This window comes from Archocentrus centrarchus, unplaced genomic scaffold, assembly GCF_007364275.1.
Source record: "Archocentrus centrarchus isolate MPI-CPG fArcCen1 unplaced genomic scaffold, fArcCen1 scaffold_26_ctg1, whole genome shotgun sequence".
Lineage (NCBI taxonomy): Eukaryota > Metazoa > Chordata > Actinopteri > Cichliformes > Cichlidae > Archocentrus > Archocentrus centrarchus.
In genome coordinates, this window is record NW_022060256.1 from 6826067 (window position 1) to 6853630 (window position 27564).

At 40.1% G+C, this 27564-nt stretch overlaps 1 protein-coding gene across 2 annotated transcripts; it reads right to left on the reverse strand.

Annotated features, from left to right (window-relative positions):
* Positions 1–221: 221 nt before the first annotated feature.
* Positions 222–27421, reverse strand: sec14l8 (SEC14-like lipid binding 8). Of its 2 annotated transcripts, XM_030723519.1 has the most exons (12): positions 27154–27421; positions 17833–17908; positions 12350–12393; positions 7029–7091; positions 6705–6893; positions 6015–6110; positions 5870–5930; positions 5597–5680; positions 5399–5505; positions 2045–2184; positions 1197–1366; positions 222–866 (listed from the first exon to the last, which is right to left on the reverse strand). In XM_030723519.1, the coding sequence occupies exons 1-12, from the start codon at positions 27205–27207 to the stop codon at positions 715–717; spliced, it is 1236 nt and encodes a 411-aa protein (XP_030579379.1). In that variant the 5' UTR covers positions 27208–27421; the 3' UTR covers positions 222–714. The 2 variants fall into 2 exon arrangements, with proteins under 2 accessions (XP_030579379.1, XP_030579380.1); XM_030723520.1 differs by lacking the exons at positions 12350–12393; positions 17833–17908; positions 27154–27421 and adding an exon at positions 9724–9796.
* Positions 27422–27564: the final 143 nt, after the last annotated feature.

The following is a 27564-nucleotide window of genomic DNA, read 5'->3' on the forward strand; positions in this document are numbered from 1 at the left end:
ATGGCCTGCAATACGTGCAAACATCAACAAGCCAGAGCAATGAAGGCTCTAAAGGTGGTTCTACGAGCTATCCTCACATTCTTAGTTTTTCAAAGGACTGCAGAGTCCTGTGAGAGCTTTCTTTTCCACGTGGCAGTAAACCTTTAGGGAAACACACTTCCTGCATTCACGTAAGCATCACAAAAGATGAGTGACGAATCAAAAAAAAAGAATGACAAAAATTTGGACCTCATTACAAAATTTATTGCATTCAGCAATCAACTCAAACGTTCGTAGCATTACTTATATTTTACTGTATATACTCAGAAAATACCTCTAGAAAATACTTCCTTGTACAGGAGCAGGAAGTTTGATCCTCATAATGAACTTCATTGGTCTCAGCTGTTTTACACCAGAAACAACCTCATTCACTTGGCGGCCGTCTGAAACACCGAGTGTGTAGATAGATAAATACTTTATTGATCCTGCAATTATTATGTTACAGCAGCAAGAAAATAGTACAATCTAAGTAAAGTTGGACGGGCGAAGGTTTCTGTGATGTTTCAGAGGAGAATATGTGAAGTTTCCAAACAGACGCCACATAAATAAGCTCATGATTTGGATGATTAAAGAGTCATCCAGCATTCAGATATAATACTTTTAATTGACATGGCAGCATGTTCAAATCAAGTATGTCAGGCTGTGCTTTCTAGTAGCGGCAGACTGTCATCCTTGTTATAACTGACTGTCACACTCCACTTGCACATGGTTGCTGGACTTCCCATTGCTCTGCGGGGGCTGTAAATGGTCAGGAAGCAGCACCTCAACAGTAAGACTGATTTGTTTGGCCTGGAAGATGCTGTAGGTGTTGTCGAATCTCAGCACATCTGTGGAGGACAGAACGGAAAATTTAGATGATTAGGGGGGGGCGGTAGCTCAGGAGGTAGAGCAGGTCACCTACTGATCGGAAGGTCGACGGTTCGATTCCTGGCTACTCCAGGCTGCATGCCAATGTATCCTTGGGCAAGATACTTAATGTTAGATAATAAGAGCACTTAGCTTAGTTAATCGTGGAACTGCTTGTATGAATGGGGTAAACGTGTTGTATAAGTGCTTTGAGTGCTCAGACAGAGCAGAAAAGCACTATATAAGAACTAGTCCATTTACCATTTGAATTTTGCAGTAGCATCCGATTACAAGCTTAAGAGGCTACTCACAGACTCCTGGCTGCTCACAGGTCAGTGAGCCATCCTCGGGCACTAAGTGGGCGTTGTATCGCTGGCTGGGCAAGATTTCTTGCATCTCGGCCGCCTTCTTCCATTCACCCTTTTTGGGCTTTAGAAAGACCCCGAAACCGATGTCTCCACCCTCACTGGCAAACTGCCACCTAACAGGATGGAAAAAGCTTTAAATTAGTTAAAGTTAAATTAGTTTTTAACCTTAGACTGTTCTACGCAGTGGCATGGACATTATTTGGCAGACTTCAATCTTCGAGGAGGTTTAAGAGGAGGTTCTCAAACTTCTAGAAGCTGAGGGAGAAAATAGAGAACTGTCCAAGGACGCCATCAGAGTCCCGGCACTTATTAGGCACGTGCAGATATTGGGTTGGATATTGGTATCAGGACTTTACATATGATTTAGTAGCATTAGCAATTTATAGCCAACAGCCTGTGTTGTTTATGTTTTTGGTTTATAAATGGGCTGCAGCACTCTTGACTAGGGAATCTAGATTTAGAAAAAATAAAAAACAGCACTACAGGAAACATATACATTTGATTTGGGGTCAGCTGTCCCTTAAATTCTGACAAACTGAGCCCCAGTTTAATTGAAATAAAATGACCTCTTACTTAAGAGTATAAAACATTATTACACTTTAAACAAAACTGCACTTCATTTCAATTCAGTTCAGTTTTATTTATAAAGCACAAATTCACGTTGGCTCATAGTGGTTTATATTATAAGGTAAAAGACAGCTGATCCTGTTTCTCTGTGATCTGGAGACTCTTAAATATTTATGCTTCATTTATAACTTACACCATTACACAGTATGACTGATATCACTGACCTGAGTACACAGCCAGGGAACAAGATCTCATAGTCCAACTGCTGTGAAGACACTCGACTGACAGTCATACACTGCTCATAATCCACCTTCACGTGGTCCCGTACATAGTAGGAGGGGGGAACTGGTCCAACGTGGTTTATCTGCAGCAGAGAGACAAAGAGTCAAAACACAGGTGTCAAATTGGAAAGTGGAAAAAGTGAAGGAAAAAAGAGAAAGCTTCACTTACTGTGCCATTATACAGCTATGAAAGCTTGTGAAATTTGTAATTTTGCACAAAACTTGCAAAAATGTCATAAAAACAGCAAAGTGCTCTCTCTGTTCAGTGTTCCATTTTATTCACATAAAATCAAACTAAGGAAGTTCAATGAGTCCCCAGTACAGTGCAATACAGGATCAGACCAGCAGAGGGCAGTGATGTCCTGATGAGAGCTAATCTAATGTCAGGTGACCAGCGGATTAACATCATGTACGGATGAAGGACAGAACCTATAACAGCAGGTCAAACGTTAGAAAGTCTGTTATGGTGTGTCTCTTAAAAAAGTGAAACAGAAATTTCAAAAGTTGCCCGTAAAGTTTTTCAGCTGCTTTATTGTGGAGGACGTCAAACTTGTGTGAAACCACTTCTCCAAAACTCTTTCAGAAATGTACTTTCAAATGATCGTTATTTGATAACTGCAACACAAAAGATAGCACAGAAAAGAAAGGCAAAGAATCAGGACAAACAAACAGCAGGTGAGAAGGACATCAGTCACTTCCTTAAATCTTCATAACATGAGAGCTTTTACAAAGTTCATATGAAAACCAGAAGAGCGAGAAAAAAACCTTGTAAGATGCATAAGGCGCTGTTTATATTTAAATTTTTTTAAGTCAAGTTTTAAAAATGAAGTAAATTTCTGTGATTTGTGACTCACTCGGCTCATGGTGGAAACTCAGTCAAACATCTGCTGACCTCCAGTTTCTGATCTATTTTACACTCATATTGTTGCAGAGTTTTTATTTATTGTTAAAGCACTTAATCTTCTTGTTATTTTAAAAGCTACACTAAAAAAAACACTATTATTAAAACTATATGCTCCTATTTTAAAGTGGCATCTGAAAACAATAAGCTGTCACCCCCAGACGTTAAAAACCGATCTTAAACTTTTCTAATCAAATGCTTTTCCTGAGCTGTAACACAACCACACTGGACACAAGTTATCAAGTCAGAGCAGTTAGAACAGAAATCCACACCAAGACCAAAATCAGAATGAAAAAGTAGAAAATCAGTGACACACAGCTAAGTTAAACACACAAGATTAACAAAAAGAGAAAGAAACAAAACATCTGAGGCTGAGCGTCTGATCCTTGAACGCAGTCAAAATGAATTTCTCTCGTTCTGCTCCTCATCTGTTCTCGGCCCAATTTTTTATCTACAGAAACATGACAAACACGGGTCAGTTCAGTCATCTGGAGCCTGCTGCTGCAGGGCTACCAAAGCTGCTGCTTTCTACAGCATTTCTACACAGCAAGCTGGGAGAGCACTGGGATAAAACTGGTTAGCTGAAGCTTTTCTATCCTCTATTTCTCCTGCAGGTTGTATGCAAATACATTAACTGTCATTCTTTTTAAGGTAACCCACAAGGACATTATACTGTAACAGGCTAAACAGTTTTGTATATGTGCAGCTGTATGGATTTATCCAGCTGCAGACAGGAATAACCCTTCCATTGTCACTGACCTGCAGTGGCCAGACAGGCTCAGTCATGTGCAACAGGATCGCTCCCACAGCCAGAGCTGGTGGAAGATTTTATGACTCAGTGTTATAGAAGCCCTCTCATCCACGCTGCTTTAGTTTGGCCTTTTTTAACCTGCTTGTAGTTTGCTTGGCTGTGGCGGGAGGCTACACAAAACATAATTTGTCAAATTTAAACCCACAAAATATTAGCATGATGTCAAAGCAAAGCAGTAAGCTGCCAAAACTATATGAGCACATGATACAAATCGGTGAAGGAAAGCTACAAGGAAGGACTCACAAGTTTCAGTCGATATTATTTAAACTAACAAACTGAAAGGAGCAAACAGGCAACTATTACAGTGTCTACAGGAGGGCTGATGGGCTGCAGCTGGAGTCAGACTGGTGTCCAATCACAGCAGTGCTGAGAATCTCATAGCTTTATATCTGTAAATGTGCACATCGTTCATTGCTTTGAAAGTTTTTGTCAGAAATTTTTCTATAAATGCCAATATGGAAAATTATGTTTACTTCTGTAATATCAAACATCGGTTTCAACAACAACTGTGTGACAGCTTGTCTTTAAAAATAGTTTTATTGTTTGAGCAACATCACCAAAAGAATTAAACAGTTTGGACAGCTCACTTTAACAACATATATAAGTTACTCCTTTGGTGCTCGTTACTGAATTTGCTTGATGTAGTTTTAATATTAACTTAAGTTACATAACAGCCGACTGAGAGCAGTCAGATGATTTCTAATAATACTGATCACCTTCACACTTTTATTTTTCAGAGACCATTAAAGTAATTAGTCAGTGGATCCATCTCTAAATATACTGTTGTGCTCTTTGTAATGAAGAAACGCATCACTAATGAGACTCATAATGCTAACAATAGTTTGGAGATATTTATGTGGTGCAAAGAAAATGTGAAGTCAGGAGTGTTAGACCAGAGTGGAAACATGAGCATAATGTAAAATGTCCTCTTTCCCCCACACTCAAGGAGGCTGCAGGCCTTTATTTATCACAGAGGTGGAACGCCTCAGGCCTAAAAAGCAGGCCAATCCTGAAGCACTTTAACTGCATTCAACCAAAAGGCCAGCAGGGGGCGACTCCTGCAGCAGATTTGATGGAAGTCGATGAGAAAATGACCTATGACCTCAGTAAACACTTAAGTGATAAGTTTATTCACTTAGTTTCAACTGTTGCTTTATCCAAATGAATGTGAATTTATATATTGTGGTCGCAATTAGAGTAAAACAGATGATAAAGCAGCAAATGCTTTAGGGTATGGCTGCCTCATGACTGTCAAGTCTGCTTTGAAATCCCCAAGACTGCAATCATGGCGAAGTCACCGATGGGTGACGTCATGGTGGCAACATCCATTTTTTTATATACAGCCAAGACAACAACCTAAACAACAGTAACACCACTAAATGACCCAAAAACCAAATTAAAACACGTTACCCAAAATAGGAAACAGCTTTGTACTTCTATGGCTACCAAGACTGCTCCTTTGGAAGACGTTGCCCAAAGCACTGATTGTAAATCTATGATCGATATTTGTCTCCTCCAACTTTTCAGCCATTTAACCCCCTCCCAAAAAAAAAACCCACAGCAGCCAGCTGCATCACTGACTCACCCTGGTCCGACAGCGAGGGTCTCCATCAGGATCCGTCAGTTTACCTCCGTACATCGCCGGCAGCTCCTCTGCATCAATGTGATTCAATAAGACCTCCTGCCAGTTAGCTGTGAAAGCAGAGAAACCATAACACCAAATTTTCACTCTTTTGGGTGACATTTTTTAAACAGGGGGCAATGACATGTGCATTTGTCTCACCACCCAGGATGCAAATCTTCTCTCGTGTGCTCTCACTCAGAAAGTGCTTAACGAGGTTGTAGGCCACCGGAAAGATTTTAGGGGCTGCAGGAAAAAAAAAAAAAAACAGAAATCTGCTAATCAAATGTTCATCAAAATTTGGCATTTTCAGTCAGGCTATTAGAATAGAATAGAATGCCTTTATTGTCATTATACAGGATGTACAATGAGATAGGAGATTATTAAAAAAAAGGGTTAAATCAACTGATTGCCCTTTACAATTTGTACCCTTACCTTTGATAACAAAGAGTCTCTTCAGGCCTTCAGGATAGTTATCTTCAAACATCTGGAGGATCTGGTGCAACAAAGAAACATCAGTGCCAACAGATCTTTTCTTCTGCTCTATCTGCTTCTCCACTATATGCATACAACTCTATACCTCTCCATATGTTTCTATAGCAGGCTTCCACAAGTGCTTCAGACCCAAACCTTCAACGTCGTAGATCATTGTGATTGACTCCACGTTTTTCCCCAGCTGGAGGAAAACAGTGACAGACAAAGCCTTTAAAAAGGTGTTTAACATAAAAATGAAAGTGCAGCAAAAATCTCAGCTCCCGAGGGTAACCACTGCTCCCTGCCAGCCTGTAGCACCATGGGTCTGTGGGCGTAGACGAGGGCAGCGAGAGGCCCAGGTGGAAACCAGGACTGTAGCCGGTGAAAGGCAAAGCCAATAACCAACCAACACTTCAGCCATGTGCAGACCAGGGTGAGAGACCCTGCAGCCGCAAGCAGTTTTTAGCGATCGGCTCACAGGTCCACAAACAGAAAACTTCTACAACTTTTAATCCTATTTGATAAAGTTTGTTTACCAAAGGCTCTTTTTGTGGAGCTGAACTAAACAATGAAGAGCACAGAGACGCGTCTGTAAAGGAAAGGGGCGTGTTTGATTTATAAAACCAAACCAGAGCAAAGATTACCATTAAGAGCAGCTTCATCCTAATGATCTTGTTTTTATTATTGTTGAAAGACAAAACCAGAATCAGTCATAGCACCACCTCAGTGAGGTTACTCATTTAAAGGTCTGAACTATAAACATGCTTCCTCCAACAGGAACAGTTTCTTCTCTTACTCTCTCTGACTGGAGGTTACACTCCTTCTGAAGCATCTCACAGTCTCTGATCTTGGACTTGATGAAGTCTTGCTTGGAGGCAGACAGAAAGAGGCCTTTGGGATCTACAGGTCCGATGACGTCGTACCAAATGGGACTGCCCTCGCGGTCATAACCGCACATCCCTCCTGACAGATATTTCTCAATCACCTGCAAATAACCATCATTTTGATGTCAAACATGGAGCAGTTATCAGTAAGGCATATAATGCATTAATTTCCTAAAAGTACAATGAATCTTAATTGTATTAGTAGACAGTGGATTAAAACCTTTGTAAGTGATTACCTCTGGTGGACGCCAGTCAGTGATTATTGTGTCTACTTTCATCTGTTTCCTGAACTCCAAATGCTGGAATAAAAGAGGGACAGGTGTTAGGCTCTGTTGTGGTTCTGTTGTTGTTGTTGTTATCATTAGGTCTTGTCTTCCTTTGTTTGGTTAATATTGATTCTTATATCTTTACTGCTGTCCTCGGTTCTTGGTTTGCTCATTTCCTGTCTTCCACCTACCTCTGGTGTTCTTCCTCTGTCTGCTGTCTGTGAGAGTAAAGTCTTGATCATACTTTCGGTTAACTTCCCGCTTTATTTTAAAGAATAAATTCTCAGGTGTTTTTTTTTTCTTCTTCCAATTCAATTTTATTTACATAGCACCAAATCACAAAAAACAGTCGCCTCAAGGTGCTTTAACCTGTAAGATAAAGACCCTAAAATAATACAGGCAAAACTCCAGCAGTCAAAACAACTACCTATGAGCAAGCATTTGGTGACAGTGGGAAGGAAAAGCTCCCTTTCAACCAGAAGAAACCTGTTTCAGAGGAGCCACAGTATCCAAAGTCGTACACAGTGTAAATGTAAAACTAATGACGACATAATCTACTTCACTAGGAGCAGGGTTTAGGTAGCTGCTCTGCACTGTGTTGGCACATGGCATTGAAGAAAATAAGGAATTATACACTTGGTTTCCAGCAGTAAAGCTGAGTTTAAGTCAAAGTTCAGTCTGGAGTTCTGTACTGGGGTACTAAAGCCTGCTAACAGCAATTACATCACACTTAAACTTAGTTACAGCACTTTCAGAAAGACTTCTACTGTAATAAAACTTATTCCCCACTGCTGTGTAATCTATTAGACTAAATGTAGATGTTAAGAAATGATCAGACAGGAGGGGCCTTTCAGTCTTCAGTTTCTATGCCACTACTACTGATTTTCAAGGAATGAAAAATAGTTAACTTATAGTAAGTTTTAAACCATAAAATTATAGATATAATAGAGTGTCCACAAGTATGGTTAAATGAAATTTAATGAATTGTGACATTTTTTAAGTTTCTTATTTCATGGTAAAGTGTTTTCACGCACACATTTCCCTTTACTAGAAGAAGACGATGCTTGACAAAGTTTTGTCTTTGAATGTTTCAATGCTACAACATCTCCATCCATTCTCTTCCACTTATCCTGTTCGGGGGGGTTCTGGAGCCTATCACAGCTGACATAGGATGAGAAGCACGGTACACCCTGTACAGGACGCCAGCCTGTCATAGGGCTAACACAGAAAGACAACCATTCACACCTATGGGCAATTTAGAATGACCAACTAACCTAACCCCAGTAAGTCCATGTCTTTGGACTGTGGGAGGAAACCCACGCAGATACGGGGAAAACATGCAAACTCCACACAGAGAGACCCGGGCCAAGGTGGAATCGAAGCCAGACCTAGATGTCAATCTAGCTGTGAGGCAGTAGTGCTAACCACCACGCTGCCTTGCTGCACAACATCTATTACATAATTTTAAAATTGTACAATTAAAAAAAACAATCAAACTTTTCATTAAATTCATGTTGACAGACTGAGCCCTCTTTTTCCCCATCCTTTATTTTTCCAAAGTTTTCTTAGGATAACAACATAGAATTATATGAAAACCAACAAGTAAAAATAAAATGTAAGATTAAGTATAAGATAGTGTTTATTTGTCACATGCACAGTTATACACAGTACAATGCACAGTGAAATGTATTTTGTACCTGCAACCATATATACACACACATATAAATAAGAAGAATAAAAATTTTTAAAAAAGTAATTCACACTATACACTATACTCTATATACTATACACTATACACACTTTTATAAATTATAATATTTACATTGTAAATAAATATAATATTTACATGTATAATAAATAAATAGAATAAAATAAAAATTTGATATAAATTTAGGAAGGCTATACTTTGACATATAAATAAATTCAAATTTCAATAAAAATTTGTAGAGAGTCAAATAAATTCTGGATAATTTGTCACAATGTTATTTTCCCCATTTAGCCCAGATATTTTAAAATTTTACAAGCTGGAATCTACCTGAAAAAGCATTCTTTAAAATACTGAATAAACATTTAGATTTTGAGTCTGTGTCCACTGAGTACAAAAATCCAAATAAAAACTAATTCCACTTAAAAGGTAGATTTTTTAAAAACTTGGATCTTTAATTAAAATCATTCTGCTATAAAAATGTCCCTGACAATGAACTGTTCTGTTTCAGTTGTATTTATTCAGGAAAAATGTAACAATTTCTTTGCCGTCCCTTTTCTGGTGTTTTTTTCTTTTACTTGCTCTTCTGGAGTTTGATGACAGAAATAAAAATAGACAGAGTTCATTAGCATGGAACCACTGCTAAGTCATAGAATATATTAAAATCTGAAGTCATTCTTCAATCAATAATATTTTATATGTGAGGTAACTTATATTAAGACCTTTGACTATTCTCAATATTACCAACTATATTGTTTGTTTCTTTATGTTAGCACTGACCACAGACAAACAATACAAAGCTAGCGTTAGCTCGCTAGCTTCGTAGCTAACAGTGCAAAGAAACAGCTCAGTGCAATCTAAAAAAAAAAATCAAAGTTCAGAGTTTTCCTGCCATTAGTATTTCTGTCTGTTGTCAACTCATTTTTGAAACCCTCAACTTTGTAAACAGCCCCAGCTTACCATGAATCATTTTCTCTTGCATCTCCTCTGCTCCTTTGCTTGTCATTGTGCCGGGCACCAACATTACAAACAAGAAGCAACCTGATTGGCTCTCTTGTGAACATTTCAAGTTCCTATTGGTTCACAGATAGAACTTTATAGTACCAAGTTAAAGCTTGATTTTGCTGATAGAACCGTATTATTTTGTGAATAAAACGCCCAAAATTATATATAATTGAAAAAAAAATCTCTTACATATCGTTGATAAGTGGTCAGAGAATAAGAATATGACAATAACTCAATTTCGTCAAAAATGTCAGAAAGAACCTTATAATGACTAAAGTGGTGGGTGGGCTCCTTTAAATTTTGAGAGAAGCCAATTGAATCTAACAACAGATTAAATGCAGTGTTGAGGCTGTCATTTTCAGCATCTGCATGGATGTTAAAATCACCCACTATAATTATTTTATCTGAACTGAGCACTGAATCAGATAAAACTCTAAGGACCAGGTGGAGGATAGAGAACAACAAATAAAACAGGTTTTTGAGTTCCCCAATTAGGGTGGGCAAGACTAAGAGTCAGGCTTTCAAATGAATTAAAACTCTGTCTGGGTCTTTGGTTAATTAATAAGCTGGAGTGGAAGATGGCTGCTTCCCTCTTTTATTCTGTTTCCACACTCACATTTAGTGTCTGATTAATTTCAGCTCTTGCCTGATACCTTTCCCTCTGTGTGTGTATTCAGTCTGTCAGTAGTAACTAAAGTTTCTCACTGACTCCCTGAAATTTCAACCAGGGACCTGTACTGACAAGCAGGATTTGGGGCCTAGTGAGGTTGCCTCAGGTTTAACCCTGAGTTTTCAGTGTTATGGAAGTGATTAGAGATCAACAGGTACAAAATCACTCCCTACTGACTAATCGGTTCTTCAGAAAATAGCACTGGGAGATCCTTCAGACATCTGTACATGAATTATAAGAGGGTCCAAAGTTTTTTTAAGAGCATCTAAAATCTTTGTCTTTCCCTGATGAGCATTAGGAAGAAATGCAGCTCTTTAGAAGCCACCTTGCTTTTTTTTATGTTTGCAAGCAGTAGGACAGAGAGATACACAACCATTCACACTTATGGCCAAGTTAGATTTGTGAATTAACTTAACCTGTGTGTATCTTTGGACTGTGGGAGGACACAAGCGTGGGGAGAACTTATAAACTTCACAGAGGAAGCCTCCAGCTGGCCAGTGGGTTTGAACCCAGGACCTTATTGATGTGAGGCAACGGTGCTAATCACTGCACCACCATCACATATTTGAATTGTATTTTTACATTTATTCCTCACTAATTCTCTGACTGTTAAATACACTACAGCTGCAGCTGAAAGAATAAAAATGTGTTAAACACAATTATAATCTGTCAGATTCTCCCATGATGGAGCTGTAATACTCAGATACTTTTTAAATGGGTTATTTTTTTAATAAGGCAGCTCTTTTTCAGTGTAACCAGAGTGCTTAAAGCTCGCACACTTTCAGTCTGTTTTATGTGTTTAACCTCCATGTACAGGTGGTGGGTGATGTAAAAGCAGCATAGTAAGGGATCAGAGATTTTCCACTGAGTACTCACTACAGTACACACACACACACACACACACACACACACACACACACACACACACACACACACACAGTTAAACACAATTACAGCCAAAAACACACCAAGAGAGGGAAAAGAAATTCTTCAAAACAAGCCCACAACACTGTACCTCACAGGTGGGATTCATTAAGAAACAGCTCATAAAAACTCTGAATTGTGTCCAGACAACAATTTGGAGGGAAGTGTTTCCAGAACAAACGTAAAGGTGGCAGACGTCCGGGGCCATCTGTCTTTAGCAAAGACATGAATGTGACTGCCGGCCGGATCTTATCTGCAACATGTAGGATTGAAAAGATGGCACAGCCACTGTACAACTGAGGTTGTATACTAATAAAATAATAATTAATTTAACTGACTAGTACTTCTGGAGCCAACTACTAATGGAAGGAACGTGTAAACGTTTAGTAGCTGCATAAATCTGTAGTTGACTAATGGATTTAAACTGTATGAAGTGTCTGGATTGTGGTTCATTAAAATCGGGCACCGTGGGTAACAACAGGCAAACATTCACTACGTCTGGATCCTTGAATTCTGACTTTTCATAATAACATTTAAGAGGCATTCAGATCACTGAGGTTGCAGGAGAGAGGAGGAGGCAACACACACAAACAAAAAAAACGATCGCAACACAGCTCCATATGCTCTGCCCCCTAGTGGGCACCAGTCACCTGTACAGTAAATCTGGTCACTGTAAATCTCACCCTAACAATGTAAATGCTTCTTTAATCCCTTTTATCTATATCTTATCTCTTTGCTGACTGTGATGACTCAGTTTACCCACAGGAACCATTACCACACTGCTCCTCTCTAATCTGGAGCCACTCCTGCACTAATGAGCAGTCTGTGCTGGAGCTAAGCGCACAAATATCAGTCACTACACGGGCAGGCATTATGGCCGTACTTTGGCTTTCAGTTCAACAGTGCAATGCATTTCTACAAGAGTGCTACACGTGGAAGCCCTTTAAAAAGTCCAGTCCTACAAAACTGAAAGTCCAGGTTTATTACCTTTCGCAGCATTGCCTCAGACTTCTGGAGGTTGAAATTCCTGGCTGAAAGACACACATGAGAAAAAAAGAGGGGAGACATGATTCACTCATTTATTTTTGCTGAGATTCATAAAATCAATATTCTAAAATATACTAAATTATTATTTAAATAAATGTTTAATTCTGACTTATACAATGTAGAATATGTTATGAAAAATATATGAATAACAAATATATGAATATGAAAAAAAAAACTTAAAACTTGTAAACATACAGTAGGTGCTGTAATAAAAGGCCTAAAAAAAAAAAAGGCTAAAAAATGCCAGCTGGTGATGTAGAAATGCTTTATTTACATAAGCTTACTTTGGAATTTTCCCTGATATTATTCATAAATCTGCTACACAGAAATATTATCAGAAATACTAGCAGTGCAGTGCTCTTTGGCCAAATAGCATTAAAAAAATTACATAAATGATTCAGACAACAATCTGAGGAGCCAGTAATTAGTAAAATGTAGTTGATGAAAACTCGTTGTATGGTGCCCCTGATGTTTATGAATGACAGGGGTGCCATCATTTTAAAATATGAGGAATTAAAATATAAAATAATCTTTTAAATATTCAAACTTTAATCGACATGCGGCTCTTCTGTGTAACACAGTCCGTATTAACACCACGGTGCGAGGATGCAGAGCAGAGTGGACACTCTAATGCTGACTGTAAGGTGATTAGCTCTGCAGCTGACAGTCCAGTGGAAAGATACGACAGTGCTGTGGCTGTGGACTGAGGTTTACATCTTACTCAACCACAAGATTACTCTGCACCTAATGCTCCCTCCTGGCACACTAACTGCCACCTCCGGGGGCTCTGAGGGATTCAAACACAAAGCAGGATCTGGCAGAGGACCAGGCCACCTCTTACTCTGGGTCAGCAATAAGATGCATTTCATCGTTCTGGTTTAAAGTAATGGTTTCAACCGTTTTAAATTTGCATGAATGTAGCTGCCAGTTATTTTTTCAAACACCACTTGGTCTATATGATATTAAAGGCCAATGTGAAAGCAGCAGAAACAGCAGCTGAGGCCAGCTCACATAAGCAAGTCAATCCCCCACAGGTCTGCATCTCAAATTGTCCAAATTTACAGCATTAAAGTCATTTTTACAGCCTGTGAATACTGCATCAGGATGGCATCTGGTGTAACATCTGTGCCAAAACATGCGGCTCCATCCACTGTGGTGACCCCTTAAGAAATAACTGTGCAGCCAAAGGCACCACACAGCCTGGGACAACAAAAAGAAACCCCACAGCTGTGGTTCTATGGATAGCTGCCCCCTTCATAACGACTCTCTGATTATACGTTAAGGCACAGTCGATTTAATACAGGTCTGTTTCTGTTGATTAGCAGATGTCTGTATGCTACATCAGTACAGTTTATGAATGCGGCTTGCTAATAATTGTGACTAGCATTAGCAGATTGTCTCCAGACTGTCTGGCTTCTTTTTTCCATTTGCGCTTTTATTTTGGTGATTGCTTTTCTTTGGCTTTCTCGTGCTTTCGCTCCCTGTCACAGCCTTCCCTCCACCTGTGCTCTGTTCCCACCTGTGTCTCCTTGCTTGCTAACTGAGTGAAGTGACCTAGAAGTATCTGTGTGGAAACGTGCTTCCTTTATTACCCCCAGTGCAAAAACAAAGTGACATGCCTGTAAATGCATGTTTTCATTTCATGCTATAACCTGCTGATATGTTTTGAACATTCAGTGAAAGGCTGGTAAACTGACAGCTGAACTCTGCTGCTGCTGTGATGAAGTCTGCTTCTTTGGAAGATGCTGCCTTGTATAAAGAATCTGAGTTTACTTGTAAAAATGGTCTCTAAATAAAGACTGAGATATATTAAATTTATCCAGTTAAATTTATGGTTTACCATAATTCAGTTTGCACTAACTGTGCAGCTCTAATGCCAGCCTTTAGAATTTATTTAACTTAATAAAGGCAGGAGCAACACTGAACTGAATCAGAGTGTACAGAATGAAGTACTAATCTAAATATGACATTTTTATTTCACTTTATAGGGTTCATATTCCTGTTTATTTAAAACCACAACCTGAAATGATATTTGAACCCTCTGTTTTCTTTGGTATTAATTGCATGAAGCATGGAAAGACCTCTCTGGGTGACATTCTCACCCAGAGAGGTCTCAAAAATTAAGTGATAATGTATTTCAGCACCTTATTGGGACAGCTAAAGCCTCATAACATTTATTGTTATAAAAAGGAGTGTGTGCAAAATATGAACATGTGATCATTATGTTCCCAAAAACATGTGACTAAAACGAGGCATCAGCGGTGTTCAGAAGAGGAAGTCTCGGCACTTGTGGTTATTAAATGTTGAGTACAGTTTGTCTGTGACGATGATAACAGGCTGATATTGAGGACCGTTTCCCTGCCCTTTATCTCTCAAGGTGGAGCTCTTTTCTGAGAAATGTACTCACACTGGAGGGATCCAGCTAGTATAAGATCCATCCTCTATCATATGGAGGAAGCAGGATCAAATTACATCTGTTTTCTGTCCAGTAGAAAAGAAGTGGTGCACTCATAATACACAGACGCCCCTCACTGGGATTGGAATCATCAGTGGACTGATGGTGCACCTCACTGCCGTCTCTTTCCCATAGTATAGTTTAATGTTTCTTTATTTACCAGGAAACAGAGATTTCCATCTATGAAAAACTCAAACAGTAACAATGTGGCGACGCACCATTTGACTGGTGAACTCTGTGGCTGGGATTTAGCTTTGTGGCAACGTGCACGTTTTACCTCTGAAATCATTTTTAAGAGAAGCCGTCAGGTCTTTGATTTGTCTGCGTAGTCAGTCAGCCAGTTCAATCCAGTGTTAACGCACTCTGCCTGGCTGATCCAGACTGTTATGAGGACAATCATTACCTCTAACCATGTGCTGCCTCGGGCTACTTTCTTCATAACAAATCAATAAAAACGAGACCAGTGTTTCTCATCTGATACACCCCTGAAAGCTCCTGTCAGATGGACTCACAAATATCTCCATCAACTCCATATTTAAGGTATTTAACTCCATATTTAAGGTTCAAACTGTGGCTTGTAGTCTAAAGTGCTTTCAGTGGAGTGCTAAAGCTAGAAAAGCACTGTATAAATGGCAGTCCAACTCAATGTAAGCTGGATCTGGACATTCAGCTTACCATAAACTACCAGTTCTGATTGGCAAACAGTTACGACCACACACAACTTTCATCATCATCCAGTTATTGTTAATTTTAGTTAGTACCCCTTTTAAAAGATACTCATTATGTTCACTGAACACTGATAATAGCACCTTTATTTTTAGTGAACAGTTTTATTTGCAAAATCCATATTCTTGCCTAACAACTTCAACTGCGAGCCGTACAGTAAGTTAATAATCACCAACTTGTAATTCATAATTTTAACAAACTACTTCGACGGTTTATCCAGAACAGTCCAGTTTGCCTAACAAGTGGAAAGTCTCCTTTTCCTTTAGGGTTGTGTTGGGAAGGACATCTGGTGTAATAATTCTGCAAAATCAAGCATGCAGAGCTACCTGCTGTGGTGACCCCTGTGAATAAGGGAGCAGCTGACCACCTTTACTGCTCAAGAGTAGATGGCTGATTAAAGGGCTTGATGCATCTCTCAGGTCCTGTGTCAGCTAGATTTTTTTCCTATTTCTTAAGGGCATGACTTTCAGATACGTGACTGCAGATAGTTTTTTAGGATGCCATTTCTTGTTTTGTCCTCTTCTAAAAACTGCAGTAAAACTTGGCTCCATTCATCTATTTTCTTCCACTTATCCAGCTCAGGGTCACAGGGGGTGGGGAGGGGCCTGGAGCCTATCCCAGCTGCCATAGGGCAGGGCACACCCTGGACAGGTCAGCTGTCTGTCGCAAGGCTAATACAGAGAGCCAGACAACCATTCACACTCACATTCACAGCTATGGGCAATTTAAAATCACCAATTCTAAGCCAGAGTACCCGGAAAAAACACAGACAACCACCGTGCTGCCCATGAGACTGGGTCCTTAGAAGCAAAATATCAAGAAATAAGGGGCGCCCCAAGCCCTCACTAAACTGCACTTTTCATACAGCTTAATGTTGAAAGTGGCATAACTCATATCATTTAGAGCATGCACTGCCCAAACAGACCTTCATTATCTATGTCTGGAGTTGTGACGTTCAGCTTTCTGAGAAGCAAATCAAGCATTTCACAGCATTTATGGCCATTTAGTAAGGCCTAATTGAAAAGAACAACATGCTCTTACTGCCTGGCTGAATTCCTCGTTATGAAACAGCTTCTCACTGTTATCAAAGTCCAGGGAACCTAAACCCAGAAGATCAAAATCAAACATGTGATTGATGGAGCAACTGAAAATAGCTTTTATCCAGTATGTTTAGCTAAGAACATGCATTTCCATATTGTTATCTAACAGCTTTAGCAGCCAGCCATACAGCAGCCTGTTGCCATCGTAGTGCACCTTTAATGCGATTAGCCGTGGATTAGGCTGACACATGGAGTGCTAGGCCTCTGCTTCAGAACGTAATCAGAACAAGGCCCGCCTTAATCACTGCACTTCCTCCAGGGTTCAAAACCACCTGAGGCAAATCAGACTCGGTTACATATCAGTTACATATCCTCTGAAAGTTAAACAAGGAAGACCTCTGAGCTCACAGCAGGGGTGGTTTGACTGTCACATTTAGGCATGAAAACATGTTTTGTTTTTTATTAATATTAACCTGTTCTGACCGGCGGCTTTAGCGAGAAATCGTGATCTGAACATTTGCTTTGCCAAGAGGAGCTCTGTAAACTCTCTACAGGCTCCTCTTGTTAGTCTATTTTATTTTATTTTATGTTGTTATTTGTATATTTGCAGTGCAACAATGTCACAGCTGACAGGCAGGGAGGGGTAGATTAGCAAGAAGAAAGGAGAAGCAAAAAAAAGAGACAAAAAGGGGAAAAACTGGAGGAAAGATAAAAATAAAGGACAGAACAGAAGTAAAGCACAGCAGGTCACCAACTGCTGCAACTGCAACAAAACACATTCAAAAAGCAAACAGCACCTCAAAGAGAAAAAACATATTTCATAATTATGAGGGTGAGAAGCCTCAGGCAGAGCAGGGTGGGGCTACGAGCAGGGTGCAGAAAACGAGGGTGTAGGATGACACACCCACTTGTCCCCGCCCCCCACTCGTCAGTGTAAGGGGTGATATTTTGAGTGCTTGTGCACATGCATGTGCATGTACGCATGAAAACCGTTTACATCATGTCTACTCGTGTATTAAACCACTGCAGCTTAGGCTGACTGCACAAATGAAATGACACCACCAGATTGTTCCCAACCTGCAACTCATTACAGGAAAAAAAAAACTTTACCATGAAGAAGGGGGCTCATGGAGAATATTTCTGCTTTTTCTGTCATTTTCAGTTAGGTAAAAGCCACAGATGCAACATCATGTTAAACTCACCTCTGAGCCAGCGTAAGAGGAAGTGATCATGCTGCGCAGGAAGTTGAGGAAGAATATCTTGTACCCGTACTCGAAACTGCAGTCAGACCAAGAAGAAAAGAGGAGGCATGTGACTTACAAGGAAATATTTAGCCACATGTTTACAGCTGTGAGCCTGGGGGTGAAAAACAGTCTTAAAAGAGACTTTTATTTTTCCAAAGCTAATTTCACACAGTGGTGTGGATGCTTGATTAATGCGACTGAATCTTGTGACTTAATGACTTAATGTGACTTTTTTTCCATATCAACATGTTTACAGAGCTCAGGGCTTATGTGATGTTTTAGCTTCTAAATTTACTTCATGCCAACAGCATGTGAGACAAAATATAGATAAGGCCAAATATAGAATCATTTCCTCTTGCAATGAGTTATCGTTAAATAAGATCTCTCTAGTTTTTTACAGACAGATTCCCCCTGCAGATATTGACTTACAAGACTTACTGCCTAATGAAAGACTTGTGTCATAAATAAATGAGGGTGAAGTGAATTTGCTGTTCTGTGACATATATACACTCATCAGGTGAGATTGAGCGTGCTGTGGTCATAAGCCTTCCCATCCTCAACAGCCTTACTACCTCCACCAAGGAGGTTCTGTTTCTGGTGGTGTTAGTGTGCATTCAATTTCAATTTCAATTCAATTTTATTTATATAGCGCCAAATCACAACAAACAGTCGCCTCAAGGCGCTTTGTATTGTGGGTAAAGACCCTACAATAATACAGAGAAAACACAACAGTCAAAACGACCCCCTATGAGCAGCACTTGGTGACAGTGGAAAGGAAAAACTCCCTTTAACAGGAAGAAACCTCCAGCAGAATCAGGCTCAGGGAGGGGGGGTCATCTGCTGAGACCGAGGGGCTGAGGGGAGAGAAAAGACATGCTGTGGAAGAGAGCCAGAGATTAATAACAATTAATGATTAAATGCAGAGCGGAGTATAAACAAAGTAAATAAAGTGAATGAAAAGAAACAGTGCATTATGGGAACCCCCCAGCAGCCTAGGCCTATAGCAGCATAACTAAGGGATGGTTCAGGGTCACCTGATCCAGCCCTAACTATAATCTTGATCAAGATGGAAAGTTTTAAGCCTAATCTTAAAAACAGAGAGGGTGTCTGTCTCCTGAATCCAAGCTGGGAGCTGGTTCCACTGAAGAGGGGCCTGAAAGCTGAAGGCTCTGCCTCCCATTCTACTCTTAAGTATCCTAGGAACCACAAGTAAGCCAGCAGTCTGAGAGTGAAGTGCTCTGTTGGGGTGATACGGTACTATGAGGTCTTTGAGATAAGATGGGGCCTGATTATTCAAGACCTTGTATGTGAGGAGAAGGATTTTAAATTCTATTTTATATTTAACAGGGAGCCAATGAAGAGAAGCCAATATGGGAGAAATCTGCTCTCTCTTTCTAGTCCCTGTCAGTACTCTAGCTGCAGCATTTTGGATCAGCTGAAGGCTTTTCAGGGAGCTTTTAGGACAGCCTGATAATAATGAATTACAATAGTCCAGCCTAGAAGTAATAAATGCATGAATTAGCTTTTCAGCATCACTCTGAGAAAGGATGTTTCTAATTTTAGAAATATTACACAAATGCAAATAAGTAGTCCTACAAATTTGTTTAATATGTGCATTGAAGGACATATCCTGGTCAAAAATGTCTCCAAGACTTCTCACAGTGTTACTGGAGGTCAAAGTAATGCCATCCAGAGTAAGTATCTGCTTTGACACCATGTTTCTAAGATTTGTGGGGCCGAGTACAAGAACTTCGGTTTTATCTGAATATAGAAGCAGGAAATTAGAGGTCATCCAGGCCTTAATGTCTTTAAGACATTCCTGCAGTTTAACTAATTGATGTGCATCATCTGGCTTCATTGATAGATAAAGCTGAGTATCATCTGCATAACAATGAAAATTGATGCAATGCTTTCTAATAATACTGCCTAAGGGAAGCATGTATAATGTAAATAGAATTGGTCCTAGCACAGAACCCTGTGGAACTCCATAATTAACCTTAGTGTGTGAAGAAGACTCCCCATTTACATGAACACATTGGAGTCTATTAGATAAATATGATTCAAACCACTGCAGTGCAGTACCTTTAATACCTATAGCATGCTCTAATTGATGTAACTAATTGATGTGCCTCATCTGGCTTCATTGATAGGTAAAGCTGAGTATCATCTCATAACAATGAAAATTGATGCATATCATTCTGTCTGTAATCACAATAGCTCGAAAAGCTTTGAAAGGAATTCTGATCAAACTTTGCAGTGTTGTAGAGCATCAAGTTAACAATCCATTCAAATTTGGCTTACATCCACCGAGGTCTTCAAGGTCAACTTAATGATTTATTGATCAAAAAATGAGAAAAAGCCTTATGACTTATATATTATAAGTTCTGTATGTCACATTTGACCTCTGATCTCCTTCAAGGTCAATAGACTGATCTGAAGGTCAAAGTGATAATAACGCTACATAGAGCTATTTAAAGCTACAGTGTGCTCACATCTGCCTTACTTTCAAGTTGACCCCAAAATGTGTTACAACTTTAAAGAAAGTGTCATGAGAATCCACAAATAAAAATGAATTATACTCAAAATTATATTGAGTATACTGCGCAAAAAAAATTAAAGGAACTCTTTGAAAACACATCAAATCTCAATGGGGAAAAAAAAAAAATCCTGCTGGTCATCTATACTAATGTGGACTGAGTAATGCGTTAGGAATGAAAGGAATGCCGCATTGTTTGGGAAATGAAAATTATCGACCTACAGAGGGATGAATTCAAAGGCACGCTGAAAAGCAAAGTGAAAAAATGATGCAGCAGGCTGTAAAATTTTGCCAAAATCTCATTGCAGCATCTCAAAATGGTCCTCAGTAGTTTGTATTGCCCCCACGTGCTTGTATGCATGCCTGACAACATCAGGGCTCCTAATGAGATGATGAATGGTGTCCTGGGGGATCTCCTCCCAGATCTGGACCAGGGTATCACTGAGTTCCTGGACAATCTGAGCTGCATCCTGATGGCGTCGGATGGACCAAAACATGATGTCCCAGAGGTGTTCTATAGGATTTAGATCAGGTGAGCGTGGGGGCCAGTCTGTGGTATCAATTCTTTCATCCTCCAGGAACTGCCTGCATACTCTCACCACATGAGGCCAAGCATTGTCATTGCATCAGGAAGAACCCAGGACCCACTGCACTAGTGTAGGGTCTGACAGTGGACCCAAGGATTTCATCCTGATACCTGATGTCAGTCAGGGTGCCGTTGCCTAACCTGTCTGTACATCATTCCATGGATACGCCTCCCAGACCATCACTGACCCACCACCAAACCAGTCACACTGAATGATGTTAATGGCTTCTCCAAACCCTTTCACATCTGTCACATGTGCTCAGGGTGAACCTGTTCTCATCTGTGAAAAGCACAGGGCGCTAGTGGTGGACCTGCCTGTTTTGGTATTCTATGGCAAATGCCAGACAGGCTCCACTGTGCTGGGCAGTAAGCACAGGGCCCAGTAGAGGATGTTGGGTCCTCAGGCCACCCTGATGAGGGCATTCTGTAGCTCTGGCAGTGCTCATCCTGTTGCTCCTTGCTCAAAGGAGCAGATACTGGTCCTGCTGGTGGGTTAAGGACTTTCTATGGCAGTGAATCACCTCCACTGTGCTGGGAGACACACAGCCAGAAAAGATGAGGAGGGCAAAAATGTGAGTGTCCTCCACCTGAAAAACCATTCCTGTTTTGGGGTTGTCTCATTGTTGATGCTCTAGCACACCTGTTGTTAATCTCACTAACACCAAAGCAGCTGAAACTGAGTACACCCCCTTCTGCTATTTACCTGACCACATCAACATCCAGGAAGTTTAACTGACTTGATGCTAAACTCTGATTAAAAAGTGTTCCTTTAATTTTTTCAGCAGTTTATAATAAAATAAGTTTCAACAGGGCAAAAACAAAAGCCTGCACTTTACACTCATTTTCACTGAACAAACTTCTTAAAGTATGTTTAAGAAGTACAAAGAAAATAAAATGAATAGATACAGAACACAATACTATTCCCTTAAAAGCAAATACTCTCCACAGAGTGAGTTGCCTTGGAGGAGGTTCACGCTCTCAGAGTGCATCTTGTTTACAGTGATTTCTATTGGCTGCCTTTGGCTCATTTGAAACCCCTGGCACCATAAAACAAGAAAAAATATGAATAGTAGTGCTGACAAGTTGCTAAAAGTGAGCAACACAAAGAAAACGACTGTGTATCAAAACTCAGATGACTAAAATGCGTTGTGCAAGTGTTGGTGCATGTGCTGTGTGGCTGCATGTGTGCTCTTCCATTAGGATGGTGGAGTTTGTTCCCATACAGCCACTAAAGCATTAGTCAGCATCTCAGTCCATCCCTAAGGTGTTGGATGGGGTGGAGGTGACGTGTATCTGTGCAGATTACTTAAGTTCTGCCACACCCATTTCTTTCGGTACCTGGCTTTATGCGAGCAGGCTCTGTCGTGTTGAAACCTGTGAAGTGCCTGTCCTAAAAATTTGAAGCACACTAATGTCTAATGCTGCAGCTGTTAGATCACAACTGTGAAAACCTGATATTATCAGAAAATCACCACACCTATCACTTTACATCATATTCCTGCAAAATGCAGGATACACCCAGGAAGCTATAAGACCCAACCCACCCCTTTGGCCTGAAAATGGGTTTTTCCTTCCAAACCATTGTGGCCACAACAAAGACAGTCTTTTCATATACAGGGGAAAAAAGTCACATCCATCTGTCCATGCACCAAACATACAGTAACTGTTGCTGTTTGTAACCATTAAATAACTAAAGCAGTGTTTTGGACCCAGAGTTTAAATCAGATACTTTGTGAGGCAACAAAAATCATCTTTTTAGCAGCACCGAAACTTCCTTTAAAACCTTTAAGCCCTGGATTATTGTTTCCAATATCCACCCAGTGAAAGCTCAGTCATTAACAGCTCAACAACTATAAGGACATACAAAGGATATGGATAAGAGAAACCAGAGCATTTTTAACACATTAAGCTTCCCTCTCCCTCTCACCGAGCCAGAGAAAAGAAGAGAAAACAGTTTTTGTCAAAAACTGTCTGTGTGGCAGGCAGAGCAGGACTCTGAAGACAGGGGATCCAGCTAAGAATTGTGGGCTTTGTAGAAAAAAATTATTCATAACCATCTCAAAGATTTATCTTCATGTTCGGCTGCTTTCAGTACTGCTGGTATTTGTTTAGACTCTCTCTCTCCAATTGATCTTTCTGAGTTAACTTCAATAGTTACTTCCTCCAAATCATCAATGTGTCTATTAGACCTCATTCCTACTAGACTGCTCAAGAAGTCCTTCCATTAATTGATGCTTCAATCTTATGATCAATCTGTTTTTATTAGCTGGCTCTGTACCACAGGGTGTTAAGGTGGCAGTAATTAAACCATTATTTAAAAAGTCATCATTGACCCGAATGCCCAAGCTAATTATAGGCTATTATAGGCTCCAACCTTCCTTTTCTCTCAAAGATTCTTGAAAGAGTAGTTGTAAAACAGCTAACTGATCATCTGCAGAGGAACGGTTTATTTGAAGAGTTTCAGTCAGGTTTCAGAATTCATCACAGTACAGAAACAGCATTAGTGAAGGTTACCAATGATCTTCTTAGAGCCTCTGACAGTGGACTCATCTCTGTTCTTGTCCTGTTGGACCTCAGTGCAGCTTTGATACTGTTGACCATAACATTTTATTACAGAGATTAGAGCATACTATAGGTATTAAAGGTACTGCACTGCAGTGGTTTGAATCATATTTATCTAATAGACTCCAATTTGTTCATGTAAATGGGGAGTCTTCTTCACACACTAAGGTTAATTATGGAGTTCCACAGGGTTCTGTGCTAGGACCAATTCTATTTACATTATACATGCTTCCCTTAGGCAGTATTATTAGAAAGCATTGCATACATTTTCATTGTTATGCAGACGATTCTCAGCTTTATCTATCAATAAAGCCAGATGACACACATCAATTAATTAAACTGCAGGAATGTCTTAAAGACATTAAGGCCTGGATGACCTCTAATTTCCTGCTTCTAAATTCAGATCAAACTGAAATTCTTAGAAACATGGTGTCAAACCAGATACTTACTCTGGATGGCATTACTTTGGCCTCCAGTAACACTGTGAGAAATCTTGGAGTCATTTTTGACCAGGATATGTCCTTCAATGCACATATTAAACAAATATGTAGGACTGCTTTTTTGCATTTGTGTAATATTTCTAAAATTAGAAACATCCTTTCTCACAGCGATGCTGAAAAGCTAATTCATGCATTCATTATTATCAGGCTGTCCTAAAAGCTCCCTGAAAAGCCTTCAGCTGATCCAAAATGCTGCAGCTAGAGTACTGACAGGGACTAGAAAGAGAGAGCAGATTTCTGCCATATTGGCTTCTCTTCATTGGCTCCCTGTTAAATCTAGAATAGAATTTAAAATCCTTCTCCTCACATACAAGGTCTTGAATAATTAGGCCCCATCTTATCTCAAAGACCTCATAGTACCATATCACCCCAACAGAGCACTTCACTCTCAGACTGCTGGCTTACTTGTGGTTCCTCGGATACTTAAGAGTAGAATGGGAGGCAGAGCCTTCAGCTTTCAGGCGCCTCTTCTGTGGAACCAGCTTCTAGCATGGATTCAGGAGACAGACACCCTCTCTATTTTTAAGATTAGGCTTAAAACTTTCCTTCTTGATCAAGATTATAGTTAGGGCTGGATCAGGTGACCCTGAACCCTTCCTTTAGTTATGCTGCTATAGGCCTAGGCTGCTGAGGGGTTCCCATAATGCACTGTTTCTTTTCATTCACCTTATTTACTTTGTTTATACTCCGCTCTGCATTTAATCATTAATTATTATTAATCTCTGGCTCTCTTCCACAGCATGTCTTTTCTCTCCCCTCAGCCCAACCGGTCTCAGCAGATGACCCCCCCTCCCTGAGCCTGGTTCTGCTGGAGGTTTCTTCCTGTTTGGGAGTTTTTCCTCCCCACTGTCACCAGGTGCTTGCTGATAGGGGGTCGTTTTGATTGTCGGGTTTTCTCTGTAATTACTGTAGGGTGCTTTATTGTGATGTGGCGCTATATCAATAACACTGAATTGAACTGAATTGAATTGCACTTCATAAACTTTGTTTTTAAAAGTGCAATATAAATAAAGTTATTATTATACTACTACCCTTGAGCAAGATACTGAACCCTGAGATGCTCCTGATGCAGTGTGAGTGTGTGTGAATGTTAGAAAGTACATAAAAAGGCACAGATAAAAGCACTGTGTGAATGTGTGTGTGTGACTGGGTGAATGAGACTTGCAGTAGAAAACACTGATTGCTCAACTGTGTAGATAGGTGCTAGTCCATTTACCTTTTATCTGCCTTCGTTATAACAGTATAGTAAATATGTCTCACTCTCAAACAGTTTTTTACTTTACAAGTGCACTGTAGGGACCTCTGCTGTGAGAAGGATTCATATGAACTGATTACTATCAGTTGAAAAATAATATGTCCACAAACTTTTGGCCTTACCGTATGCTTCACAGTATGTATACATGCAGACAACAGACTTCCCCTTCAGCTAAACTAACTTTCTTATGACAGCAAGATGAATGAGAGCAAACCCATATCATCGTAAAACAGATGTGGAGGGGAATACAGGCTTTAAAAGTAACACATCCTCCAATAGGGCAGCTCTTAACGGGGTATATGAGTTGCAGCTAATAATTTAACTAATGACTAAGAACTGTTACTTAAAAAAAACAAAAAACAACTTTATTTATCCAAGTAGAATGTATTTCACACGAATGTCCTGGCAGAGCATGTTTTTTGATGGTGGGATTATAGACAGTGTAAAGGATGGACAAACCCACCGTGATGTTACCCAGTCAGTCAGGGAAGTGCTGTTATGAAGCCACCAGCTGAGCGCTGTCACCATCTTGGTGTTTGGAAACCAGATGTGACGAGAGGGCTGGATCTGACTGTGAAACCACACGGCTAACGACTACTCACTCACAAGTTGTTACCCAGTGAACTTATCCAGGAAAATTCTACTTTATGAGTCTTAGAATTACCAAAATAACCAAAATGAACTTAATGTTTTATTCAGTATGACCTGAAATGAGTGACTGAGCCCACAAAATTCTCAGGAAAGTGTTCACAGAGGGCGGTTTTCCCATAGACTTCTATAGACCCCAAGTCCTTTAGCAGCCACTGTTGGCTGTAAAAAAGAAAGCAGGTTTAAGGTGCTTCCACACAGATGGGCATGTCCATGTTTTACAGCATGTATACTTTCCCCACATCTCCTGTTATTATCTAAAGAACCTCCATGATTGAATTTGTATTAATGATGCATTCAAAGACATTATTGAACTTCAGGCAAATAAAAATCTATTTTTTTGAAGAATCACTTTTCTTTGCTGTCTTAAAGTTGACTGTTGAATTACAGGTATTCTATTATTACAGTATTACCATTTAGAACTGGGACAACATATTGCTTAGTTGATTATGATAACTGATAATCGTTTATTTCATTTATCACTTGAAAGAAAGAAATCAGTGTTTCACTGGCTGCTTTTGGTAAACGTTACTACAGGCTACTTGTGTTGGTTTAAATAATAGAGTAACACTGAAGTTTGAACTTATATATTTGAACTTAACTTTAATATCTTGAAAATAAAAATATTGACAAAATAGCTGCTGATCGTTTTTGAGTTGAAATGTTAAATAATTTTTTTCTCAGAGGAAGTGAAATCTTTGCTGGTGCACATCTGTGACAGAGGCTCATTTAAAAAGCTCCCACGTCACTGATGGTCACAATCACATAAAATGCTTTACACAACATTTACAGGAACGTTAATCTGCACCTTTGTGCCTTTGGCCATGTCAGTGTCAAAGTTGGCTGATAATTAAAAAATTATAGCAGGATTTCACTAATTTGGCAAGCTTAACCTTGTTCTACAGGCTCGTTAATGATCAGTAAGACATTAATATGACTGCGTATCACACTGCGTGTAAACCTTTGTAAAGGGCGGTTTAGTGGACGGAAGAGAATCTACTGTGATATATATGGGCTACGAATGCATGACAGTGTGTTTGCATATGCTGAGGCTGAACACTGTGAACCTCTACAGAGATTATGAGAGTTTACAGTCTGACGCAAACCACATGCAAAATGAATGAAGGAGATTTCGTGCGATGAGGCCGGTATGAAAGCATCACCCCACACGCTGCGCACCTGTGAAGCTTACCTGCTCCAGCGCCTCCGCCTGTTTAGGACTGAGGTCTCCCACTCTCCCGCTCATGTCTCCGACCTGTGGATAAACACAGCAGCGCTCCTTCAAAGTCACAGTCACGGACAGGGAGCACCACCGTTAACCGACGTAGGTGGGTTTCCGTCTTTGGCGCCTCCACGTGATGCTCGTCCACGGCCTCAGCGTCCTGTTATCCTCCGCCGTCAGATGCTCGCAGGTGAATGACGGATGAGGGGGGGACGTAAACACCAGTCTCACTCACCCCCCCCCCCCCCCCCCCCCCCCCCCGTTAAAGCCTGGAGCCAACCGGCTGAGTCGGCCAAAGATGGGAAAATTAGATTAAGAAGCCTGCACCATGGAAAGAAGCCCCGCCCTTTCTGTGAGAGGCCACTGATTATGGGTTAAATA